General features: G+C 40.1%; 1 protein-coding gene across 4 annotated transcripts in view; it reads right to left on the minus strand.

Moving 5' to 3' along the window:
* Nucleotides 1-24,171, minus strand: part of chchd3a (coiled-coil-helix-coiled-coil-helix domain containing 3a) — a 71,024-nt gene that overhangs the window by 8,857 nt on the left and 37,996 nt on the right. For 2 of the 4 annotated variants that reach the window (XM_046072387.1, XM_046072390.1), the window contains 3 exons: nt 20,922-20,936; nt 19,698-19,781; nt 7,888-7,958 (listed from right to left, as the gene is read on the minus strand). In XM_046072387.1, the coding sequence (XP_045928343.1) occupies nt 7,888-7,958; nt 19,698-19,781; nt 20,922-20,936 (170 nt within the window). The remainder of the gene's footprint in view (nt 1-7,887; nt 7,959-19,697; nt 19,782-20,921; nt 20,937-24,171) is intronic. The other 2 variants (XM_046072388.1, XM_046072389.1) reach the window with 2 other exon arrangements.

The following is a 24,171-nucleotide window of genomic DNA, read 5'->3' on the forward strand; positions in this document are numbered from 1 at the left end:
CACCCAACCACACACAAAAACCAAGCAAGTCCCTATTGCCTTGATCCACTGATAGGAATGTAAGGTTGGTTTATATATCCACATTCCAGTTTCTCTGCGCCGCGTAATAAATCACAAAGCAGAGAGAGGGAAAGAGAGAATAGGACAAAGAGGAGGGGAGACTGATGTGACAGAGAGAGGGGGACACTCCATAGAGAAAAGAGGCTTTATTAGAGAAACTGAGACAGAATGTGTTTTGCGTTCGAGGACACGCAAAAAAAAAAAGTGTAGAGACGAAGAGGGATGACTGTAGAGAAAGAAGAGTGGAGACGAAAGATGTGGAGACGACCCTCCACAAAACACTCCTGAAGCTCTCTGTTCACTCCCTTTCTTAAGTTTTCTTTAAGGAGAGAACAGAAAACGAGGTTGAGAGGAAGGGCAGAAATGATACGAGAGGGTGAATGTGTCCCATTTAACATGTAATAAAGCAGAACAGATTACCACTCCCTCTCACTGCCCGTCTCCCTCCTCAAGGTGTCCCTATATCATTTAATACAATCCTTTCTTTCAAGTCTCCCGCTGCACAAGTCAGCACATTTCCATGGAGGGGACATATTCTGGTTTATGGCTACGACTACATTCTTCAAAGAACATATTGACTGCAAGCCGGGAGACGTATTCAGATCGATGTCAGGATTTTCATATAATATGCATGTGCTACGCCAATGAACTGAGCGAGGAACAGTGTTCAGTACATTTTTCAATCCAACATATATTGACCACGGCTACCATCTGCTGTAACAATGTAGAGCTTTGCACTAAAATTACATTCATAGATCTCCGTTAAGGATACAACATGCTTCAATAGTTGAACAAAGTGTGAGACACATCTGGAAACATGTACGTTCATCTGTCATAATTAGAGAACTACGAACAAAGACACACACAAGTGCCCAAAAGGGACACGCAGGCGTATAGACAGAAAGACATTTTCCATTCCAATACTGGATAGCATTAAACTGTCCCCTGTAAAAAGAATTATTGATTGCAAAAACTGGCTCCAGGAAAGTTTCCTGGAATACTAACATTGCAAGCAGTGGATGTGCATTCATAAATAAGTAATGGCTGCAACCAGCAAAACAAAACAAAAATGAACAGAAGATAAATTAAAGTGTGTGCTGCAAAATAATATTCTTTGAAAAGACTCGTGTCTGGTGCTAATCACTCTATTATTGGTGGATAGCAGAATGTCTATGGATGTCATTTGAAAACATTTGATATTAGTGCCAAAACAATAGTATAAGGTTTTTGGTACAAATACCCAAACCTTTTTTAATACCTTAACTTTACTGTTTCTTCAAAATCGGAGCAGTTTGGTGTCACTTTGGTGCTCCTGGTGATCATAAAAACCATACATAAATTAAAGCAAGCTAGAATTGTTTCTCTATAAAACACAGACTCTTGCCATCCTGATCAAAATTGATTTATGAATAGGTAAACAAGGTTACCAGTCTGACCAGGTATTTGCCTCCAGCTTTTGGTACTTGACAAAACTGAGGGTCTAAGGATAGAGGGTGTTGTATACTGTATAGACTGTATAAATATAAAAACTGACATGATTTTATATTTGGTTTTATGGAAGCAATTTGTTAGGCACCAAAAACATTAAGGTTCAATACACTTCTCTACATTCTCTACACTACTTAAGCTTTTGACAAAGACAAAAGGTGTCAAATGCATTTATCTTGTTTTTTTGTTTTTTTAAACAATACACTGTATTTTTGAAGTTGTTGTAGTGGATTCTGGGAAGTTGCTGCTTTCCTCATGTTGTATGAATGTTCTGAACGTAAATGCCAAGCAACCCTATCCCTCGAAGAACCCATTTGGTGTGCCATCACACGACTTTACTAATGGACTTATCATTCCATTTTCATTAAAAAGCACTTGACCAAGAACATGAAGAAGCCGTTTTATGGTCTGATTTGGTCAGACTTCACACATGTTGCCAGTTTTTATCCCCCCCCCCCCAATCTCTAACTCGTGTAGCTCCATGTACAGTATGGATTACCCTCGCTTGCCACCAGATTGAGTTCCCAATCACCACATTGTCTATTTATCATCATTTGGGTCCACTCAGGGGTTAATAGGGTTAAGGGGTGGGTGCCGGTTCCCCCTTAAAAAGCCCTCATGTTCTCTCTAGTTAAGGCAGGCGTCTGAACCGAGGGAGGTAAATAAATACAAATGATCCAGTTAAGGAGAAAAATGACACACATTTTGCTCACGCAGCTTTTTAAAAGCAGACCTGAGTGACCCCCTGCAGTGAAATCCATCAGCATGAATAAGAGATCGAATGAGAGCGACAGAGAGAGCCACAGAGGGAGGAAGGGACAGAAAAAAAGACTGAATCAAGAAAGACTGCCAAAGAATGGAGAGAGAGCAAGAGAAAGAGAGCGAGAGAGTATAAGTGAGCGAGTGAGGGAGGCAAAAGCGGATGATAACAAAGCGAGTGAGAGATTTAAATTATGACAGAAAACACGGATTCTAAGTGAGCAGTGAGGGAGACAAAGAAGGATGAGTAGTTGAGAGGAAAAAGAAGGTAATGTATGTCCTATCTGACCTCTCTTTACACACACTCTTACAAGAGGTCTGGTCTCTGGTCTCAAGCAAAAGAAGATGAACACGTTTGAGATCTTTCACAAGCATACTGAAGCATGCAGCTGATGTTCACTGATTCAGGAATCCTTATTTGTGAGAGAAACCTTGAAATTACAAGTTCATCCAAAACGGTGTGTGTGGCGGTGCTTAGTGATCGGTAAATATGCGATCCACATTTTCTGCATATCCAACAAATGCTTATTTTCTGTTCCATCATTCATTTCACTGTGCTGTTCAAGAAAAACAACCAAATAATACAGAAAAGCTATAAAAGCTTTGAGTGGCTTTCCCAACCATTTCTAATGCACCAAAGTCACTAAATCAGCCACTAAAAGGTGTGTACGTGCATCGTGTGTCCATGTGCGTGCCCACGCAGGTCCTTCGAATTGTGTGTGCTTTTTACAGCCAGCACAGCGAAGCTCTTAAGGCCAAAAGAAGAGCTTTTAAAGCAGTTATTGACTTCTGTCTCCTTGGCTGACCACCATCTTGTCCTTTCGCCCGGGTTGCCTAGCTACGGAATTGTGGTTCACCCTCACCTGACAGGAGGGTCAACGCGTTGCTCAGCCTGCCCTGCCTCGCTGAAGACTACTTGAGAGGAAAACACCTCTCCGACCACAACTACTTTGTGATCGGAGAGGCTACTTCACAATTACTTTCCTGCTAAATTAATTCCTGTCATCTTTAGTAATTAAAAAGTGCTGCTTGCCGCATTAAGCATCAATAAATCATTACTTCATTAATTTTGGGACATCAGTATTATTCCCTTAAACTAACAGGAGCACTGCCAAGAAAATGGAATGCCTCTACACCTTATCTACATTTTGTAGGAGCACGTGGATTTTGCAGGAAAGCTGTTGGATTTTCTCCAGTATATTTATCCTCTTCAGAAATGTTAAAGATAAAACAAACGCAATAGACCTGCAATGCTTTTTTGTGGTCTATGTTGTGGATTGCATTAGGTTGCACAGCATTTCTGTATTTTGTGTCCACAACTTTCACCACACGAAGCAATGGTTTGCAGAAACATGTGGTCTTAAGTGAACTTGACCAGTCTTTGCTTACTGCAATTAGACCAAGGCATCAAAGTTCATTTGACAATTAATTGTTTTGAAAACATGCTGCACTGAAAACTTAACAAGCAACTTGATTACAAAAGCGTTTGCTGGTAATATTGCGCAATGTATTAATGAAGACATAAATAAAGCAGATGAGAGGTTGCTTAAGTTGTTTACTGCAAAATGATTCCGGTTATAAGGGGCAGAAAGAGGGATGAGTGGGCTCTACTTTCTCCCACGTCAGGAGTGGTCTCTTGACCAAGGCAGCGCAGCACTACAGTGTTATGAAGAAAAACAACAAGCCATTTACATTCAACAAGTTTTTCTCCACGCCTCCTCATTCCACCTTAGCGTGTGTGCGGGGAGACGAAGCGAGGACCGCGGCTGCTGTTATTGTCAACTGGATTAAATTAAAAAAAGATTTATTCCAAAGAGCTATAAAAAAAATAAAAAAATAAAAAAATAAATAAAAACAGACAAAGGCAGCGAGTGTGTAGTCGGAGGGAGGAGAGAAGTGACAGTGAAGTGACAGACAAAAATTTTATTTTATTCTCTATGGCCGACTGTATAGGGGAGAAACCAAAAATGCTTGGCTTAAGACACTCAAATGCAGCCTCAGTCACAAACATAAAAGCGTGAAAATACATTGCCTCTTCTGATCTTATCACATATGTCACTATCAAGGCTGAAAGCTTAGAGGAATCCAAGATTTTGAGACCTGAGAAGGGGAAAGGAGACATTTGAGATGATGGGTCTTAATCCTTCAGTGTTACATAGCTTTGTCAGACCCACCCATTCACCAACATAAGATGTCCCTGTGCCATCTCAATTCTGCAGGGACCCCGGAGAAACACAGAGTGACCAGCTTCAACAAAGAAGCTCAAGGCCACACCAAAGGTTAGCTCTGACAGGAGGCTTAGGACTACGCCGCTGGTCTTTCATTCCCCATCCCACCTTTTCGTATAATCTCACATCTATCATTTTCCTTCATGCCTGTCATCTTGCATTTCAAACTAAAGCTCCATCTGGTCAATGCAGCCAGTCGGGCCACTGCACACACACACACACACACACACACTCCAAAGCACATATCCACATACATATGTGTGTATGTTAGCACACTCGAACTCATTCATCGTCACATACAATAGCGCACACACGCGTACGCACTCTTATGTACACGTGGTGCAGTAAAGGTCACACATTCAGTGCTGGACAGCGTGACAATGCATCAGACTTGGATAAACAACTAATGGTGAACGTGGCAGGATATAAATCAGGTACAGGGAGAGAAAGCCTCCTTTCCATAGGCAACTGGAAACTCTTATCTACAATCAGTGTCACGAGGACTGTAAATAAAAGCTTTGGTGTATGCACGTGTCGAACATACTGTATTTTACATTATCTGCTACTTACTGTTACTGTTTATTTAGGTATACGTGGAAGAACTGGAGGTCTTTGAGAGCAAGTTGACAATCTGCAGTTCATGATTCATAGCAACACTAGAAGAGCCTTTTTTACAATTTTAACAGTATTTGTTCACATTCACTTCACATAATATTGTTCGTGTGTCCATTAATATTGTGGGGAAACACAAAGTGAGTTTTTGAAGCATGAGGTAGAAATGCCAAAATATTTTAGTTTTTTTTCCCTCTCATATTAGTGTTTCTCTGGCTTTATGTAGAAAATAATAGCTGAGAAAGTGTGAAAGAATGTAGATGTGTGCCTCTCATCATATATATGTGGGTGTGTGTATATAAGTGTGTGTTTTTTTGTGTGTGTTGTGGCTGAATGAGGTCACAGTGATGCAGTAGCGTTCCGGTTGGGAGTGCTCCATCATTCCCAGAACACCCTGGCGGGAATACTGCAGTAGAACGGCAGGGAACAGCTGTACTGCACACATATGCAAACAACTATACACACACACCCTTCCCTCCCTTAAGTTCCGACCTCTCACACTTTAATTTATTTCTTGTAACATCACCAAGAAAAATGACCACACTTTACCACTGCAATGAATGGGACATACTCGCACTGTCTACTTGCTGAAACCTATTTGCATGACCTATTTCTAAATTACATGGATAACTTGTGTGTATCACATACAACCCAAAGAACCTGCATAACAACAGGTGCTGCATATACCCATGACATTCCTCCCTAATCCCATCAACTCTTGAGACCTGATAGTTCCATCTTCAAACTGTTTTGTACTTTTGGAAATCCCACAAATTCCAACCAACAGTCCTATTTAAACAAAAAGCACATTATACAGATGTTATAACCCTTGACAGGCAGCCTCCTCTGGTCCCACACATCATCTCCACCACTGTGTAACAAACCACAGCCTAATATCAGCTAATCAATCCCTGAAGTACTCTCACTCTCTTCACTGTGGCACTGACATGAGCTAGAGGGGGGAAATGAAGACATTCTAATAAGAAAGATGTCATCTCCCACACTTTATAACATCCTCAAATTAACATATCAAATGTTAATTCTATCAAGTATGGATAAGGCCCCAGCTTTTCTCTCTTTTTTAATCTCTGGGGGACATTTCTTACTTTGAGGAAATCAAAAGCCTGTGTGAGACAAAAAATATTTCCTGTTATTATTCAACAGAGGCCACAGATAGCATCTTATCTCTGTAGGGTCTCTGTCGTAAGAGAGAGGGGGATAGAGAGCTTTGAGGAAAGGCACATGCATAATGTTCACAGAGAGATGTTCAACATATGAGTGCATACAAACATACACCATCACACATAAACAAGGATGGGCCAAACACGCCCTGTTAAATCCAATTAACCTTCTGCTCTGAACCCCTCAATATATCCCTGCCCCTGTCTTGTAACACCAGACCTCCCTGCCATTTCATTAGCACACACACACATCCATACATCACAGCCCTGCTAATGCACCTTCTATAATCCAATCCGCCAATCACTGCTCTTCAAGCAAAGGCCTGCATCACATGACTACCCGCACGTTAGCCTAACGTTCACTTGCAGTTAGCACTGTCATTTGGCACTAATGTTATTCCAGTGGATTTTTTTTTTCCTTTAATGTGATTTGGGAAGTCTCAGCTCCGGCTTCCACAAGTCTAGCGCTAAACCCCCGGTGGGCTAGGCTAATCAGTTTCCAGCATTTCTGAGGGAGACAATGATCCCAGTGTTAGCGCTGGCTAATGACAAGCTAACACAATTAGCCTAGCCTCCCTGGAGGACAGCTCAGAGCCAGGGCCCATTCTTGCCCCACCTCCCGCAGGCTCCTCATCCACTTTCCCTACATTACTATGGAGCCTAATGGCCTCTTATTAAGCAGACAGATGGAACGTGGATGGGTGGGATTCTGCATCTTCTTGAGTTACATATATGTGTCAGATATGTGCTACATCCATGGCCGCTTGGATGCCTAATATTACCTCCTTTGTTAATAGCTTCACTGAAGTAACCATTCTTTTCACTGCAAGGTGTAGCTGTAACTTCTATTTACAGTGCAGCACTATCAGAGCGAGGAACTCACATGCACTCATTGTGCTATAATGCACTTTGAATAAAAACAGGCGCCAAAAATCTTATTAGGTTTTATTGAAGTACAAGACTAATGGTTAGCAGTTTGCAATATAAAGGAGGACAAAGGAGTCAAACTATTGTTGTAGAGTTCTTTTCTGCAGCACAGAGGTTATCTCTGTGTCTTGATGTGGAAAAACACAACCCATGTTATAAACCTGCTACAACTTATTTGTTAATCCTGGTTGACCCTGGTCTAGCTGGAGATAAAGTTTTACAGAATAAATGATACTCTTAAACTAACTTCTAAATTAAAAGAGCACGAGAAAAGCTGTCATCAACATGCGATCAGGCTTATCAGTGAACCACATCATCAACATCAGCTAAAGGGACGGACTAATGTGGTTCTGATTGAAAGGCGTAGTTAAGGATGTGGCTAGCATAATTCAATAATGTGTTCACTGGTCCGCATGGACAACTAATCTACAATAGATGCAGAATAAAATAAATAAGTAACTAATATACCTACATTAAAATGAGAAATTTAAAAGAAAAAAGAACAAGGAAAGAAAAGGAACAATGGAAGTTCTATTTTTGGAGGTCACTGTAAATAATAGGTTAAAAAACAGTTGGTATGTGATTTAAAGCCTTTGATTTACTTTAATTCTACTGTGTCTACTGTAACTTACTTGAACTTGGCATTCACTTGGTCGGCAGCTTTATGGTAGTTCTCTGTGGTGACCTTGTAGAACTGAGCACTCTGTAGAGAGATGGAGAGAAAGGCAGACACGCCAGCGGGTGAGATAAATGCATGAAAATGTGATGTAATCATTTACATAAAGAACTCCATCCAATTTATTCACATCTTTCCTGCTTTCAGGATGAAGCTGTTTAGGGCAAAGGAAAAGGAAACATTCAGCAAGTGGCACCCCTTAACAGTTCAGATCTGACATCATTCTACCTACAGTGCAGCCAAAGTCTACGCCGCACTGCTTTATCTTCATCACACAAACTCCATTAAATCTTTATGGACAGGGACATTAAAGTCACAAGTCTATTACCGGAAACTAACTCTTTGATCTGCAATGTACATTGTACAGTAAGTAGGGAGTATGTTTGTAGGTAAGAAGTCTGCAACGAGGACAGTGTTTCTATTTTGGTGTGTGTGTTTGTGTGTGTGTGTGTGTGTGGTTGTGCCTCTCCATGTGAATTACAGGTATTTGTGTGTTTATGTGAGTGTTTGTGTTTATCCTTTCACAAACTGCTGTAATAACAGGCAGCAATGCTGTAAGGTCAGCGGGTCTCTAGTCAACAACGTACAGACCACCGATCATAAACCCCCAGTGACCCACAGCCAATGAAGCCATAGCAGCACCCCTCAACCTGAATTACCTCCTCAAACACAGCCATATAACCTAACTCCTACACCATTTATACTACTTGAGGAAGATCTGTTTTGTCAGCCCTCAGCGGCTGTTCTGCACATTTATGATCAAATAGTGAGAGGTTGTAAAGTGTGATGGATGGCTTGATTGACAGTCATATGAGGTTTGATCCAGGGGCAAAACTAAGCAATGTCTACCAATTCCAATGTCTTCCTGTGAAGGACTCCACTTTAATAATAGTAATACTATTATTATTGATGAATTATGAATTTTCAAACTTAGTTCTATCAATCTATGTATCGTTAAGAAAAACAAGAACCCTCGAGCCGCATACGTCTTAACCAAGGCCTGACAATAACCTTAGGCCAAGAATTTGTTGTGCAAAACGCACACAGTCAGTGACCAGCTAACATTACACTCACAGGAAAGCAAACAATTACATCATCTTGCATAAATTACAGATACACTTGAAATGTGACAAATGTAAGCCTCTTGGTCCCATCTGCCCTAACGTAACCTCCAAGCAGGGAAGACATTCATCATAGTTCAGAAAAAATCAATAGGAATGAACTGCACTGCTGAAAAGATCAATAGTCATGTGTTGTAGAGCTAAAAGAAGATGGGACATGACAACGCTGACAGAAGGTCTGATACAGTTTCGAGTCCTCTTCATTCGGATGGACACTTAGACTGAGGGTTTGCAATGTATTCACTCTTTTCCATTATGTTAACTGACATTAACAATAACAACACAAAAAACATGCTTTTTAAGCGTTTTCTCTCTATATAAAGTATCTTTAGTATTGACTTCACAGATGTCACACATGTATTGAACTGAGACAAAAGAACAACCTTATTTACATATAATCAGACCCTTTGCTGGGACACTTCCAACTTACATACATTTTGTTTTCTTTGATCATTCTTCAAGTCCACGCGTGTCAAACTTGATTTCTTGGAATGATTTATGTCTATGTAAGGTTCCATATCCTGACCTCCACGAGAACCTCCTTACATGTCCAAGATATTAGGTATGTCACGAGAACTGATAATTTGGAACCGAATAGATGCCATAATTCTGAAAACATGATGGTACTCGTTTTACTAGAGCACCGTAGGTAGCAGATGATCCAACATGTTGAAGATGGCTACAAGTGCAGTTGAAGCAGCAGCTCTGCCTAGACTTATCAAAAAGAAAAACAGTAAGAGTTGTGAAACTGGGGTGAAGTTAGTTTAATATTGAACATTTGTTTGTTTTTGTGGCTGTAACCTTCAATAGCTCCGTGTCAAAGCCTCAATTTCTCCCAGTTTTGAATATGTTGGAGAGCTAATTTAGGCAGACGCTTCACAGGTTCGATCCACTCAACATCACCAAATATGCTGATGCAGTTGAGAGCGCAAAGAACTGGATGTCTGTGCAATTCACCTGTCACCATAGGCAGTTAGAGACTTAAAAGTGTAATATGTTTCAATCTTCAATAATTTTTTTGTTTTTCAACATAAACATCTCAAACCACTGCCAAGACAGTAGTGACTACCGTTAAACATTTCACACCTGTGAGTTTGTAGAAAACTTAATTAATTATGCACTTTGCAAGGATGTAATTTTAATAGCTTGCTCATTTATATATAATAGAATATATTGACATCCACTCACAACTTTCAAAGCAGTTTTTTTTGTAATGTTCAAATATTTTAATTAAAGGAGTGTATGTTGAAGTACATGGGATTTATTGTTTGTTTTTTACCATTGTATCGAGGAGAACCATGAAATTTCACTGGTATTGGTATCGACTACTAAATTTCTGGTGTCGTGACATCCCTACAAGATTTATACAGGTCAGGGGATACATTCGCAGAGGGGAGTAAGTGACTGCTAGAGAAGATTTTCAATAATTTCAAATGGGTATAAAATTAATGAAATTAAATATTACAAAATGTGTAAAAATGAAGAGGTCTGAATCCTTTACAGACCCATTTCAGTTGTTCCATAGGCAGACATTAGTTTGTATGTAAAACACAATAAAGAAGATTGCCCAAAGTTTAGGAGTTTACTTGTAAGCTCATGCTGTATCTGTGACCTCTTGGCCTTGAATCAAGTGGTTTTCAGCGTAGACAAAGAAACTGTCAAGAGCTAAGGAAAAGGATTTAAAAGATAAGCTTATTCACAGATAAAAAGACTAAAAAGAGATTTTAGGGGCTGCTAAAGAGGCAACAATAAGACTTCTCCTGGGTGTGGAGATTGAGCCATTGGAAGAGAAAGAGACAGTCTGAAAGAGCTGGATTTCGGTCTCTGTCTAGAATACTAAGTATAAGGTAATAATACCTGCCTAAATGGCAAAGCTGGCACTAATCAGCGCACTAATCCACCTGGGAAGACAAAAGGCCGTGTGTGACAATGATTGCAGGACCACTTACAATACACATACACAAACAATGCACTTGCATTCACGCTGACACCTGACATGCACAAGGTACTATCGCACACAGCATGGGTACATATGTGGACATGCTGCCAAAGGTGTCTACACATACCCTGCTGGCTAGACATAAAAAAGAAAAAAGAAAAAAACACTCGCTCACCACCAGACAGAGAAGAGTGTAATTTGTGTGATTACTGAGTGGTCTCAAATTGTGATTTCCAGCTGTTGCCCCAACTGATTTAGAGAGTGGCCCTGACCTTTTGTTAGCCCACAGAAGAGAGACTTTGCTCGGTTTGGTTGAAAACATTCCTCCCTGAACCAAATAAATAAATTAAGAGCTGCAAAACACAACCTTGTTTTAAATCTCACAGAAAGATTTTTTCTTTGAGATTGCTGTTCAGTAATTCTTTTTCACACACAACTGTGTAGCTTCAAGGAGCTTTCACTGTGTATACCCCATGTACAATCAAGTTATCTACCTCTTAAACAGTGTTTCTGTTCATTGTCATTCATTTATGTGCTCTGTTTGTTTTCCACTAGGTTTTTAGCTCATTTGGAGCCAAACAAATTGCTGGTGGGGGGTGTCACAGACAAATTAAGTCATTACTGCTAATGCACTGCTGCGATATGGAGAAGATAGAAGGTGCACCCCAACACAGACTCCAGCTCAGTTTAAAGAAAAGGCCTCCAATTTTTAATGAATAAAACAAATAACTCCCTGCACTGATGGCTTCTTTCTCTTATCTGCTGCTGAGCAGGAGGGCTGAAATGGGGAGAAACCCCACCATGCCCAACATTACGGTTCTGCAGAGCTAGAGAAAATGAGACTTCTGCTGTGTGCAAGTTGCTCATAAGGAGAGCAAAGAGTCTGGTAAACTGCTACTGAGCCTATCCTGCATACACAGAATTGGCGAAGCATTTCAAGATTTGGCAAGAAAACATGGGTGGAGATGAGGAAACAGAAGAGTCAACCAGAACTGACCATCTTTATCATGTTAAACTCATATAAGAATTTATTTTTAGCCAAAAGGTAGCTACAATGGTGTGAAAGTGTTTGTCCCCTTCGTGATTTCTTATTTTTTTGTATGTTTGTCACACTGAAAATGTTGCAGATCAAACATATTGAAATATTAGACAAAGATAACACAAATTGCAGTTTTTTATTTAAGGTTTTTATTATTAAGGGGAAAAAATCCAAACCTACATGGCCCTGTGTGATTGCCCCCTAAACCTAATAACTGGTTGGGCCCCCCCACACAGCAACAACTTCAATCAAGCATTTGCAATAACTGGCAATGAGTCTTTTACAGCGCTTTGGTGGAATTCTGGCCCACTCATCTTTGCAGAAGTGGCCGCTTTGGAGGGTTTGAGCCTTAACCGCTTTTTTAAGGTCATGCCACAACTTCTCAATCAGATTCAGATCAGGTCTTTTTCATAGGCCACTCCAAAGTCTTCATTTTGTTTTTTTACGCCATTCAGAGGTGGACTTGCTGGTGTGTTTTAGATCATTGTCCTTCTGCAGAAGCCAAGTGCACTTCAGCTTGAGGTCACGAACAGATGGCCGGACATTCTCCTTTAGGAGTTTTTGGTAGACAGCAGAATTTATGGTTCCATTTACCACAGCAAGTCTTCCAGGTCCCGAAGCAGCAAAACAGCCCCAGACCATCACACTACCACCACCATATTTTACTGATGGTATGATGTTCCTTCTCTGAAATGCTGTGTTACTTTTATGCCAGATGTAATGGGACACACACCTTCCAAAAAGTTCAACTTTTGTCTTGTCAAACCCATCCCTTGGATAAGAGTATTTTCCCAAAAGTCTTGGGGATCATTTACATTTATTCATTTAGCTGACGCTTTTATCCAAAGCGACTTACAATTGCTATACATGTCAGAGGTCGCACGCCTCTGGAGCAACTAGGGGTTAAGTGTCTTGCTCAGGGACACATTGGTGGATGGGTCACAGTGGGGGATTGAACCCAGGTCTCCAAAGGCATAGTCTTATCCATTGCACCACCGCCATCCATGATCATCAAGATTGCTTTTGAGGATCTTTTGGTCTACCTCATTTTGTCAGGCAGGTCCTATTTAAGTGATTTCTTGAATGAGTGTAACAGTAATCAGGGCCTGGGTGTGGCTAGAGAAAATGAGCTTTCCAAAGATGTGCTAAACCACAGTTGACTTATGTTTTAAAGTGGGGGCCAATTACTTTTTCACACAGGGCCATGTAGGTTTGGATTTTTTTCCCTTAAGAATAAAAACCTTTATTTAAAAACTGCATTTTGTTTTTACTTGTGTTATCTTTGTCCAATATTTAAATTTGTTTGATGATCTGAAAAACTTCAGTGTGACAAACATGCAAAAAAATAAAGAAATCAGGAAGACACCTTTTTACACCACTGTAAATCCACCTTCCTTTAACTCTAACCATATGTTCAGACAGAACGCGAGGCAGATTTTTGAGCTAGTGATTGCATACACAGTCAGTGGAAAGACGTGATTCGCCCAGGGTGGCGCAACCTGACTGAAAGACTCATCCCTGGGGTTAAATTGTTTCTATTTCAGCATAAGATTTGCAATTATCCTAGGGCTTTATAATTCTATTCCATAAACATAGTACATAGACGAGAGGAAAAAAGAGAGACTGTAGGAAAATAACAGAAACAACTGGAGTTTCTGCGATCAGAAATTCAGTTCTGAGATCAGTCAGAGGCTGAGATTAAGTCACACAGGCACACTCCCACACAAAGGGTTGATTAGTTAGCTTACAGCTAACTTTATTGCAGTGCAGTCGGTACATTGGCTGTTTTGAGAGAATAAACACAAATGTCCAGCAATCAAATTTGAGGCGAAAACCTAAGTGTAAAAAAGACACATTGTGGATTTACCGGGGTAATGGGCAGGACTATTTCTTGGCCAGGCTCAGTCACTTCCTGGTGTCTCCTCTAGTTGGCCGGCAAGCTTAAAGATTATGTTACCTTTGGACAAAGCTAGCCTAACAGTTTCCAGTTTTTGGGCTAAGCTAAGCTAATAGATTCGATATATTTACCGTATAGACATGAGAGTGGTCCCATTCATCCCATCCAACTCTCGGCAAGAAAGCGTATTTCCCCAAATGTCAAATTATTCCTTATGTATATCTAGGCAAATTCATGTTTTTTTAGATATCAAATATTTATGCAATGCAAAACTAGCTATCTTTACAGCTAAATGAAATGTGTTCTATCCTCATTTTCATTGGTGAACAGAAAAAAATGACACCAATTGACATGACACCAATGACACTAGTTCAATATAATGCAATCTAATACAATATCACCCATAACTATGAACTCGCCATTAGTTGAATGAACATCTATGTGACTTAGTTTTAACAAAAACTGAGCCATATAAGCTGACATTTCAAAAGTTGTATCACAGCATTACTTTGGCATGTGAAGCATTACTGTTGTAGGATTTCTTTTTTTTCTTTTTACATAAACAAACGTGTCGCTCTGTTGTTGTGAAATCACCATTCCTTGAAAAGACTTCCCGTTAAATCCCTGTGAATCCCATCATGCGGCTATAACAGCAAACAGTCTCAGACGCAATAATTCAACACTGCAGCACACTGTCATGTCTTCACTCCGGATTACTGTGTCTCCTGTTATACAACTAGCAGAGCCAGACTACATTGATCACTTCATGGTGAAAGAGAAATTTGAAAACACATTTACTGCTACAAAAGAGCAACAAGAAAAGCAAGAAACAACTCTTCAAATTTTCACTTTTTTCAAATTAGAATTTTTAACACACAACAAGCAAAATGTACGTAAAACTTTAGCTCCAGTCTCCAGAAAGAGAGACAGAAGGCAAAAAACTAGAGAAATGACAGACCGAGGGAGAGATGAAGATAGCAAGTCAGAGACAGATAGAGAGATAGAAGCTATTACTGTTTTTTAATGCTCTTTCCTCTGTATTTCTTCCTTTCACAGTGCTGTGGAACTTTGCTATGAGATGGCAATTGCTGCAGTGATTGTCCTCCATGGGAGAGCAGAAAAATCCAATTTCATCGATATACAAGGTGAAAAGAAAGAAAAAAAGAGAAGAAAAATCCCTCCTGCAAAAAAAAATGAGGCATGAAGAAAAAAAAACAGAAAAGGGAGAGCTATAAAGAGAGAGACAGAAGTGGTGTGTGGTGGGAGGGAGGGCTGGAAAGAGACATGGTAGGAGTAAAAAAAAATAAATAAAAAAATAAAAAAATGGGCAAGTTGATTGTTAAATATGAGATTGTTTTACAGCAGGGCAGGTATTGAGTGAAAATGTAATAAATATATAGATATTGTTTTCAGGGGCTATTTGGTAGCTGTGGCCACAATGAGCGGCAGCAACAGAGGCAGCAGGCTGAGCTGCCTGGGAGCCTGGTGATGGCCTGTCACTGGAAGCCCCTCTGATGAATGGCCATGTTGGATTGGAACAGACATGTAATATATATCAGACTTATATTCTCTCCCTCTCTCTTTTGGTGCCTCTTTCCGCTGGTGTTCAAAATGCTGGGGGAATCCTGAGGTGACGGGAGGACCGGAGGGCAGACAGAGGGAGGGTGAAGAACGTGATGGGAGATAATATTAAGCTAGCAGTATACTCGAAGTGAAATCAAATTCTGTGCATTCACACTAGCAAAATGGAGGGTTTGCAACCAAAAAGAAGCACTACACTGGGCTTTGATAGCCACAGTGTGCACAGACTGGTTGGAGGAACTGCAGCCCACCATTACACCATGACTTGCGACTGATCAACAATGTCATGTGATTCTGGGACACATATATATTTTTTTTACTTGAATGAGTTTACTTTGTTTGTTCATATGGATTTTCTACTCGGGCATACCTTATTTCAACTCAAGCACTTGTGGTAGGTGCTATAAAGCACCATTCTGGGCAGTTTCTTTTCACATGCCATAAACATTTCAATCAGTCATGCGATGCTTCAAAATAAACCCTGTGCATTAGGCCTTTAATACCAATTTACTTGCTGTACTCACACATATTACGGTGTAATATAGACACGGCGCAATAGCATGTACATAACAGTGCTGCAGCTAATAATTTTCATTACTAATTAATCTGATGATTATTTTCCAGTGATTATTTGTTTTAAGTCCATATCAAAAAATAGGAGAAAATGCTCATGACAATTTTTCAAAGCTCAAGGTAGCATCTTCAGATGTCTTATTTTGTCTAATCAACTGTCTACAACCCAAAGATATTCAATGTACATTGATTTTAAACTTACAAAAGCAGCAATTTCTCACATTTGAGCATCTGGAACCACAGAAAGTTTGATATTTTTTCTTGTCTCTGTGTATGTCTAAGCAACCCGCATGTCCAATACATTTAATCTTTCCCTCAAAAGATACATATTTCACCTTGGTATATAGATGAACTTGTATTACAGTATTTAGTGTTCTTTGCACTGTATGGCAGAGGAACAACCACAATATACAGCACTAATGTGACCCGGATGTGGATGCTTTATGCTTGTTGTCCAGCTGTTTATATCTATTTTCATATACACTTAGGTTCATGATTGCTTATCTTTGTTTAGCTCTGCCTGTATTCTAATATTCCTGTAAATTTGTTCTCTGTACTGTCCATATTAAATTCATTCATCTGGAGTGGGCACTATTAGCTAAGCGGGAGTTATGGTGAGTACACAGGAACAGAACATGCCAAAAATAATTTTGCTTGGTATACTGCCGGGCTGACGTTGGGTTTAGAGAACAAGGAATGGACAGAGGCTGGACTGAATTCCAAACGGGGCACAGAAAAGGGAGCACTATTAACACAGTCCAAACACACGGCACCCCCTAAGAAGTCCCAAGCCGCTTGCTGCACAGTAAAACAACATGCAAAATGCTCACCATTGAACCTCAGATACACACAGGATCACACACCATCACGCAAAACGCATGCAACAACATATGGTTTCTACTTCTGTTGTGTTTCCCCCCCCATACGCCATAAATCTTGATAGAATTTGTCAACTGAAGTGGTGGGGTGTTTGTGTGCAAGTGCTTAGGAAATACAATTAATTTATCATTTAATTCCTGTGCATAAATCAATAAACAAAATCAGCTGATTTTTGAGCCCTCCTACATCTAACTGTTTCTCATGATGTAGTGCTCTTGCAACCTTTTCTTTACCATGCTCTCTTGGTCTTTATCATTCAGTGACATTTTATTTTTTCTCGCCTGTCTCCTTCTTTTGCTTTCATCTTTTTCTCGTTCTTATCCTTTATCACTCACTCATAATGTCACTTTATCATAATTTCATGTGATACCTCAGGAAGAATCTCTTAAATTCCTGCGCTACCCAGCGTCCAGTCTTTTCTTTCCTATCTTGTCTTTTCTCGTGTTTAATCTCTACTTTCTCTTTTTACTCTTTCACCTGTCTTCAATACAGTATCCCTTTCATAGCTGTGTGTCCATCTCTCTCTCTCTCTCTCTCTCTCTCTGAGGTGTGAAGGTGATTTGTTGACACTTTGATCTAAGGAATATTGACCAGAGGCCAGCATGGCTGATGGATGGCCAGTGCCTGAAGTCAATATAGCCTGTGTTAGTTAAGATTCATAATTTCTCACATTTGCTCCTATAAATGGCGATGCAGTAGAGCTACACTGTATAAAGATATAATAATAATTATATAGGAATGATAGGAATAGTACAGGAATTGAAAGAGAGAAGCTCAACTATATGACTGGATCGGTGCAGTTCAAGTGCAACAAGAGAACATTTAGGTACAGACCAAGGCCCCTTCAATTAATGATAGAAATCCACTACCACTCAGTAACCACTGGCTTGGCTTAAGAATTCATCCTCAGTGAAGGAAGGAATATTTTTACCAAAGAAAATATTGTCTCGTGTTTAATACAAAGTAACAAATCCATACTAAAAATATTAAACCAGCATGGTTAGTGAACAATTACAATTGTGCTGCTTGTTTAATCAGCTAAAAAAAACATTTAGAAATGGCAAAATAGTATATTCAAGGCAATTTCTGTAATAATGTCGTGTGCACATGCACTGATAAGCATACATAAGATAAGACACTATCTTTTCACCAAGAAAATTATTTGACATTGAGGTCAGTGTGCCCACTGAGTATACCATCATGGTATTCACAGGAGTTTCTAAGAATTTCTAAGTTCTTATTCTTCAAAGAATACATTTCGATTTACCTTCCTCTATAGAGGGCATTTAACTTTTTGAACCCTCCAAAGGGGAAAACCCCCCTTCCCAGTATGAAGGCATCACTTTAAGCACGTTTATTAGGGCACTGTATATCCTTCCTGAGATACACTTATGATTTGAAAGCAGCATGAAGCGTCCCTTTTAAACACAGTTTAACAGGGCATTTGACCCTGGTTCCCTCTTTCTCACTGGGACCAGCATGAAGCTGCCAATTGAAGTTTGCTAAGCACGGCAGCTGACCCTTGTGCCCCTCCATAGGACACTGGTTTGACAATGAACATCAGGGTAGTGTCATTTTCAGGGACACAAGGACACACACAGGGATGAATGAGATGTAACCCTTTATCCTTCAGATGGTGGAATTGAAGGTAGAAAGTAAAGGGGGAAAAAAGAGAGCCTGAGAGCAAAAGAGCGGCATTGAGACAATTACGGAGAAGCAAGGGACATGAGAGAGAGAGAGAGCGATGCACGTCACACTGGGGAAAGCATGCAGAGTTTAAGTTGAAGGATGATAACAAAAACAGTGGGGTAGATAGATGAAGAAAAAGAATAAATATGACTACTTTAGCTGAGCCCAGTGGTGACCAAGCTCACAGCGAATGCTGGCTGAATTGTGTGCATGAATCCGCGCACTTGTTTGTGTGTCCACTGGTGTGTGTGCTTCTGTGTGCACTGCTGTGTGTCGACGAGGGCATTATACATTAATAGAGGTATGATATGAAAACTTTTCCCCAGGCAAAAACTAGAGCTGCAGTGCGTGATGTATGTTCTTGAAAATAGCAATGATGTCATCTAGCTTGGTGACTGCAGCATTTAGTTTTTACTTTGCCTTCTGTTGTAAAATGGAAAGTTATCTTTTGCAACACAATTAGATACTGTATCTTCCACCTTGGATATTCTTATTAGTTGTGTTTGGTTTTATTCTATTATTTATCTTTTTATATCATTCTTGTGAGACCAGAACTATTGTTTTCTCTTCAGTGTTTTGCTTAGTCATCGTAAAAACAAAAAGTTTAAGGCAGTTTTGTTGAAAGCAAGTTTGTGTGCAATGAACCACCTTCCATGTGCATGCAGTTTAATACACACGACGATGTATGTATAGCTCTACATAGAGTATGTACAGTACATTTGCCGGGCCCTGTCTATGTTATCAGTTGGTTTCAGCTTTTTAAAAATGTGTTGCTATCTGCATTCCTAATGTTAAGATCACCACCCTGTGATCAAGAACACATTTCTGTTTTATCATTTTAGAAATTTGAGGTGGGAAAAAAACAAGAGAACTGAGCTGATGAAGGGTTATAAAAGCTATATTAATTAACACTAAGATGATTCAGATATTGCTATTTCTGCAGTAACTGGTTGATTCTAGTTTTGTGAATTGGGCTGCATGAAACCGATGTCCATATAGAGGCTTTTTTTTTCTTCCAGGTTTGTGTATGTTGCAAACTGTTTCTTACTCTCTCCTCCAGCCGGGCCACCTGCTCTCTGTAGAAAGCATCCTGCTTCTTTATGTCTGCTTCTCTGGCCTCCAGCTGCTTGGCCTAAAAAACACACACACACACACACACACACACACACACACACACACACACACACACACACACACACACACACACACACACACACACCCCATTACTTATGTGCTCAGTGGAGCATTGACAATTATAACAAACAAACACACATACACAAGTACACATACAGATGAGAGAGGCCCATAGTGACGCCTGCCTGTATGTGCACATTTTGCTTAATGTGTGGAAAATACACCTGTGTGCAAGACCAATGATGTCTTGGCAGGTATTGTATGTGCTTCTTTGACCTCTTGTACTAAATCTTCAGCCAAACCTCTATCAGGCCAAAAGGGATAACATCAGTTCTCAGTGCAAACAAGCGCCATAGTCTGGCATATATATATTTACCCGGCCTACCAATCTCCACTGTCCTCCCCTCTACTGTGACCTTCACTAAACATACGGCTGACTCTCTAGGTGAAATACAGACCAGATAAGATGTGGATGTATCAGCTTCCAGAGAGGAAAAAGCAGACCTCCACAATGTGATAGAGGTTCAATGACTCAGATCAAAACAGAAATTTAAATTTTATTAATAATATTAGAAGTTTAACTCTCTTTACAGATACGACAACATTGTTTTGAGGACCACATATTTTTAATTGTGGAATTACTTCTCATCATATATATGTGTGTATAACAATTGCTATTGACAGTAATGTTAAAACCAGATTTATAGACTTGTGAAATTGGGACAAGTAAGCCAGAAACATTTCTGACATTCAAAAAAAAAAAAAAAAAAAAAAGTGTATAATAGAGTATAAAAAAACAAGAAGTGGAAGACCTTTACACAAGAAATAGTGATGTGTTATTCAAAGCCATAGAGAACTTTAGGACCCAACCAAAAGCATTTTGTATTACTGCTATGTTCTGTTAATAAGTCTTCAGAAAGAAGCTGAAATCATCATCTCTATAATTTTACACAGCATTTGAAGCAAGAGAGCTGTAAAATGGAATCATCAAAATGTGGGGGAGCTGCAATACCAGGTGGAAAGAAAAATGTAACATGTCAAAGAAGCTGAATGGGGAAAGAAATCCTTGACTCTATCATGCAGAAACAGTGAGACAGAACGGTAGACCCGAGGAGAAGGTAAAGACCTACAGACTTACCTTTCGTCCAATCTCCTGAATGAAGGGAGCATTGAAGGAAAACAAGAAAGAGAAAGAGTGTAAAGAGGCACTGATTTATCCATGAACTTCTTCAAAGTGACATTTGGAAAAATTTAGTATTCAGAAGCTAGGGGTGACTGGCTACCACACTGTTCTGCTTGAATACTCACACTCAATCCTCTCAATCTCTTCTCTCATTGGCATATAGACACACCGGTAGCATCGCACATAATACATGTATGGTATATAACCATAGACCATATTTGTATGAACATATGCACAGTTACATACCAGGGTTTTTCCTGGCTCAGAATGGGCCTTTGGGGGGCGACGTGCAGTAAAGGCAATGACTTACTTTATGACCAAAATCTAGCATTTTCTTATTTCTGACGATTTGATAAACAAAATATATCCACAACCTGGAAAAATAAGTATAATAATATATTTACAGGTTACACTTGATTTGGATAATCTGCCTAAAGATACTTTTGTAGTCGAGATTCAGCTGTTTCACAAATAAAACCATTCTCTAATTTTAGCCTACACCACTGTAGTTAAGGTTTGATTAGTGCTAATGTTTGTGTATTCATTATAATTTCAGATAATAGTACAGGCTACCATAGCTTACCATTAGTAGCATTATCTTAATTCTAGTTGGACAAAACAGCAGTTTAATTTTTGTGGATTGTTTTCAGTCATTAAATGATTGTGCAAGAAAACCACTCTACAAGGTCGTCGGTCTCTGACCGTTGCAATGAGAATGCAAATAACTAACTTGTCAATAATAAAAACTGCAAACAGAACAACGAGTTTAACATTTCTAAAGTCTGCTGTAGTGCCTCAACCAGTGTCCCACCTACTCCAGGCTGTGAATGGTCAGTTCAAGAAAGGTAACTTCAACGAGCAACTATGAACATGGCTGCATGAAATTAGCAGGAGGGAGAGAGCGGGAAAAGGTGAGCATCACGTGGTGCACAGAGAACCTAATCTGGAGAGGGCAGAGGAGAGGACTGGGGCCGGTATGCCAAAGACTAAAATGTACAAGTGACACTACCGGTGAATACCGGTACACTTCAACCACAAACGGCTTTTATATTGTGAGAAATAACAGGAAGTCATCTTGTTGGCGTTAATGTTAGCTTCATAGTGGAGCGCTCAGGCGCAGTCTAACCAACGCAGCAGCTGGTTTTTTAATCCAGCGCCTGCTGCATTTATAAAATAGACTGAAGATGAGAGGAGAGGTGGCTGTTGGAAGTAAAGACGTTGTATTTACGTTTATGTTCTGCTTGCTCAACAGTTGTTTGATAAATGGCTATTAAAACACATTAGGAGAATATTTGAAACGCTCTTTTACCCAATTCTGATCATTTTGGCGCTGGTGATTTTCCTTTGGCGCTCACTAAAACCTCTTTGGGGGGGCACCAAAATATTTCTCTATGCAGGAAAAACCCTGCATACATTAAAACACAAATACGCACAGTGACATACAGGTGTGTGTGTTTGTGTCAGCCTGGACTGTAGCCCGTTTCCTCAACAATAAGTCCTGCATCAACAGGGACATATAGGTCCTCCTGAATAGAAAAAACAGAGCCTTTGGGGGAAGGGGCCGGGGACAGGGAGGAGCCCAAACTTATTCAGAGAGAGCTTAGGAGCACGATCAAGGAAGGCAAGGACATCTACAGGAGAAAGATGGAGACCGGACTGCAGCAGAACAATACCAGGGAAGTGTGGAGATGCGTTGGGAGCCTCACTGGCTATAATCAACCAACCTGAGACTAAAACAGTAACCAAGAATGGGAACCCCAAAGACTTAAATGACTACATGCCAGTGGCAGAAACTAATACTCTCCCACCTCAGGCCCCTGGTCAGAGCCGTACTGAAGTCCCTGCAGTTTGTCTACCAGGAGAAAATCAGAGCGGGTGATGCAATCATTTACCCACTACACCAAGCTTACTTCAACCTGGACAAGGCCTGGAGTACAGTGAGGGTCACGTTCTTTGATTTCTCCAGTGCTTTTATCACTATACCCTGCTATTGGGAGACAAGCTCTGGGCCACGTGGGTGAAGATTCCACTTGTATCCTGGATTACAGATTACTCCAATGGCAACGAATTCTTTCTAATATTATTTACAAAGACCCAACAATTCTCACCATGAGAAAGCACTTGGCCAAAGTGGCAAGGGAAAAACTCCCTTTTAAACCTTGAGGCAGGGCTATAGACTAACCTTTTTTTCTAGGAGCACTGTAAACTGAAGACTCAGAATTTAAGAGGCACTGGTGCAAAATGTTGGGGTTATGTTAAACTAGCCTGCAACGCAAATTTTCACATTTTCCCCATTTTAACTGTGTTACTGATAAATGCTTTGGTAATTATTTTGATTGAATGGTGCTTAACAAATGCACATTCAGAAATGTAAACAAAGTATTATTGCAGTCATTACACTGCAAAAACCAAACTAAAACAAATACATTAAATGTAAACATGACATCAGTAGTCACTTTACCGTCATCAGATGACTTAATGGTAGCTAACTGCCTGCGAAATGCTACTGAAAGCGGCGATGCCGTTTCATTTGTGTATCTATCTCAGGATATTTTATGTTTTAAGCTGTTGTTGTGCTTCGTGTTTAAACTGTGCCGCTTCAGTTGTCTCGGCACAATGGACTTTCCCCGCATGTTGTGGACCACATCTATTGCAGTAGATACAGTTCATGCCTGGTGCTGGTGTTTTTGCTAAGTATAAGCCATATAAACTCCCTCAGCCATTCCTGTTAGATACAGTGCGTTCTTGCCTTTTTTGCCATGACCTCTTCTGACTCTAACGCCAACCTATACAATTTACTGTTGTGAAGGGCCTGGCTCTGGTACAGGAGGAGTTTGTATCGCTATAGTTGACTTTTACGGACGGACGGAAGTGTAACGCCACAAAAGCAAGACACATGAGTGTAAATGACGTTACCCACGCAGTTGACAAATCACTCACGGACCCACCCCCTCTCACACACAGCAGACTTGCTCCCTCCTTGTTTTTCAACATGAAATAAAAAATACAAAAAGTCATCAGGTTTGCAGGTCGCACAATACTCGCACAGTTTCAAAAAATCTGCTCGCAGTCTGGATCCCTGTGAGCAGAACCTAGACACAGGAACCTAACCTAGGTGGGCGGCCATCTGGCTAGCCCGCAGAGAAGCCCTTGCTTTAAGCTTTGTAGAATGTTGCAAGAGTGAGTATGAAGAAAATACTACGTA

Source organism: Micropterus dolomieu, linkage group LG16 (assembly GCF_021292245.1).
Source record: "Micropterus dolomieu isolate WLL.071019.BEF.003 ecotype Adirondacks linkage group LG16, ASM2129224v1, whole genome shotgun sequence".
Lineage (NCBI taxonomy): Eukaryota > Metazoa > Chordata > Actinopteri > Centrarchiformes > Centrarchidae > Micropterus > Micropterus dolomieu.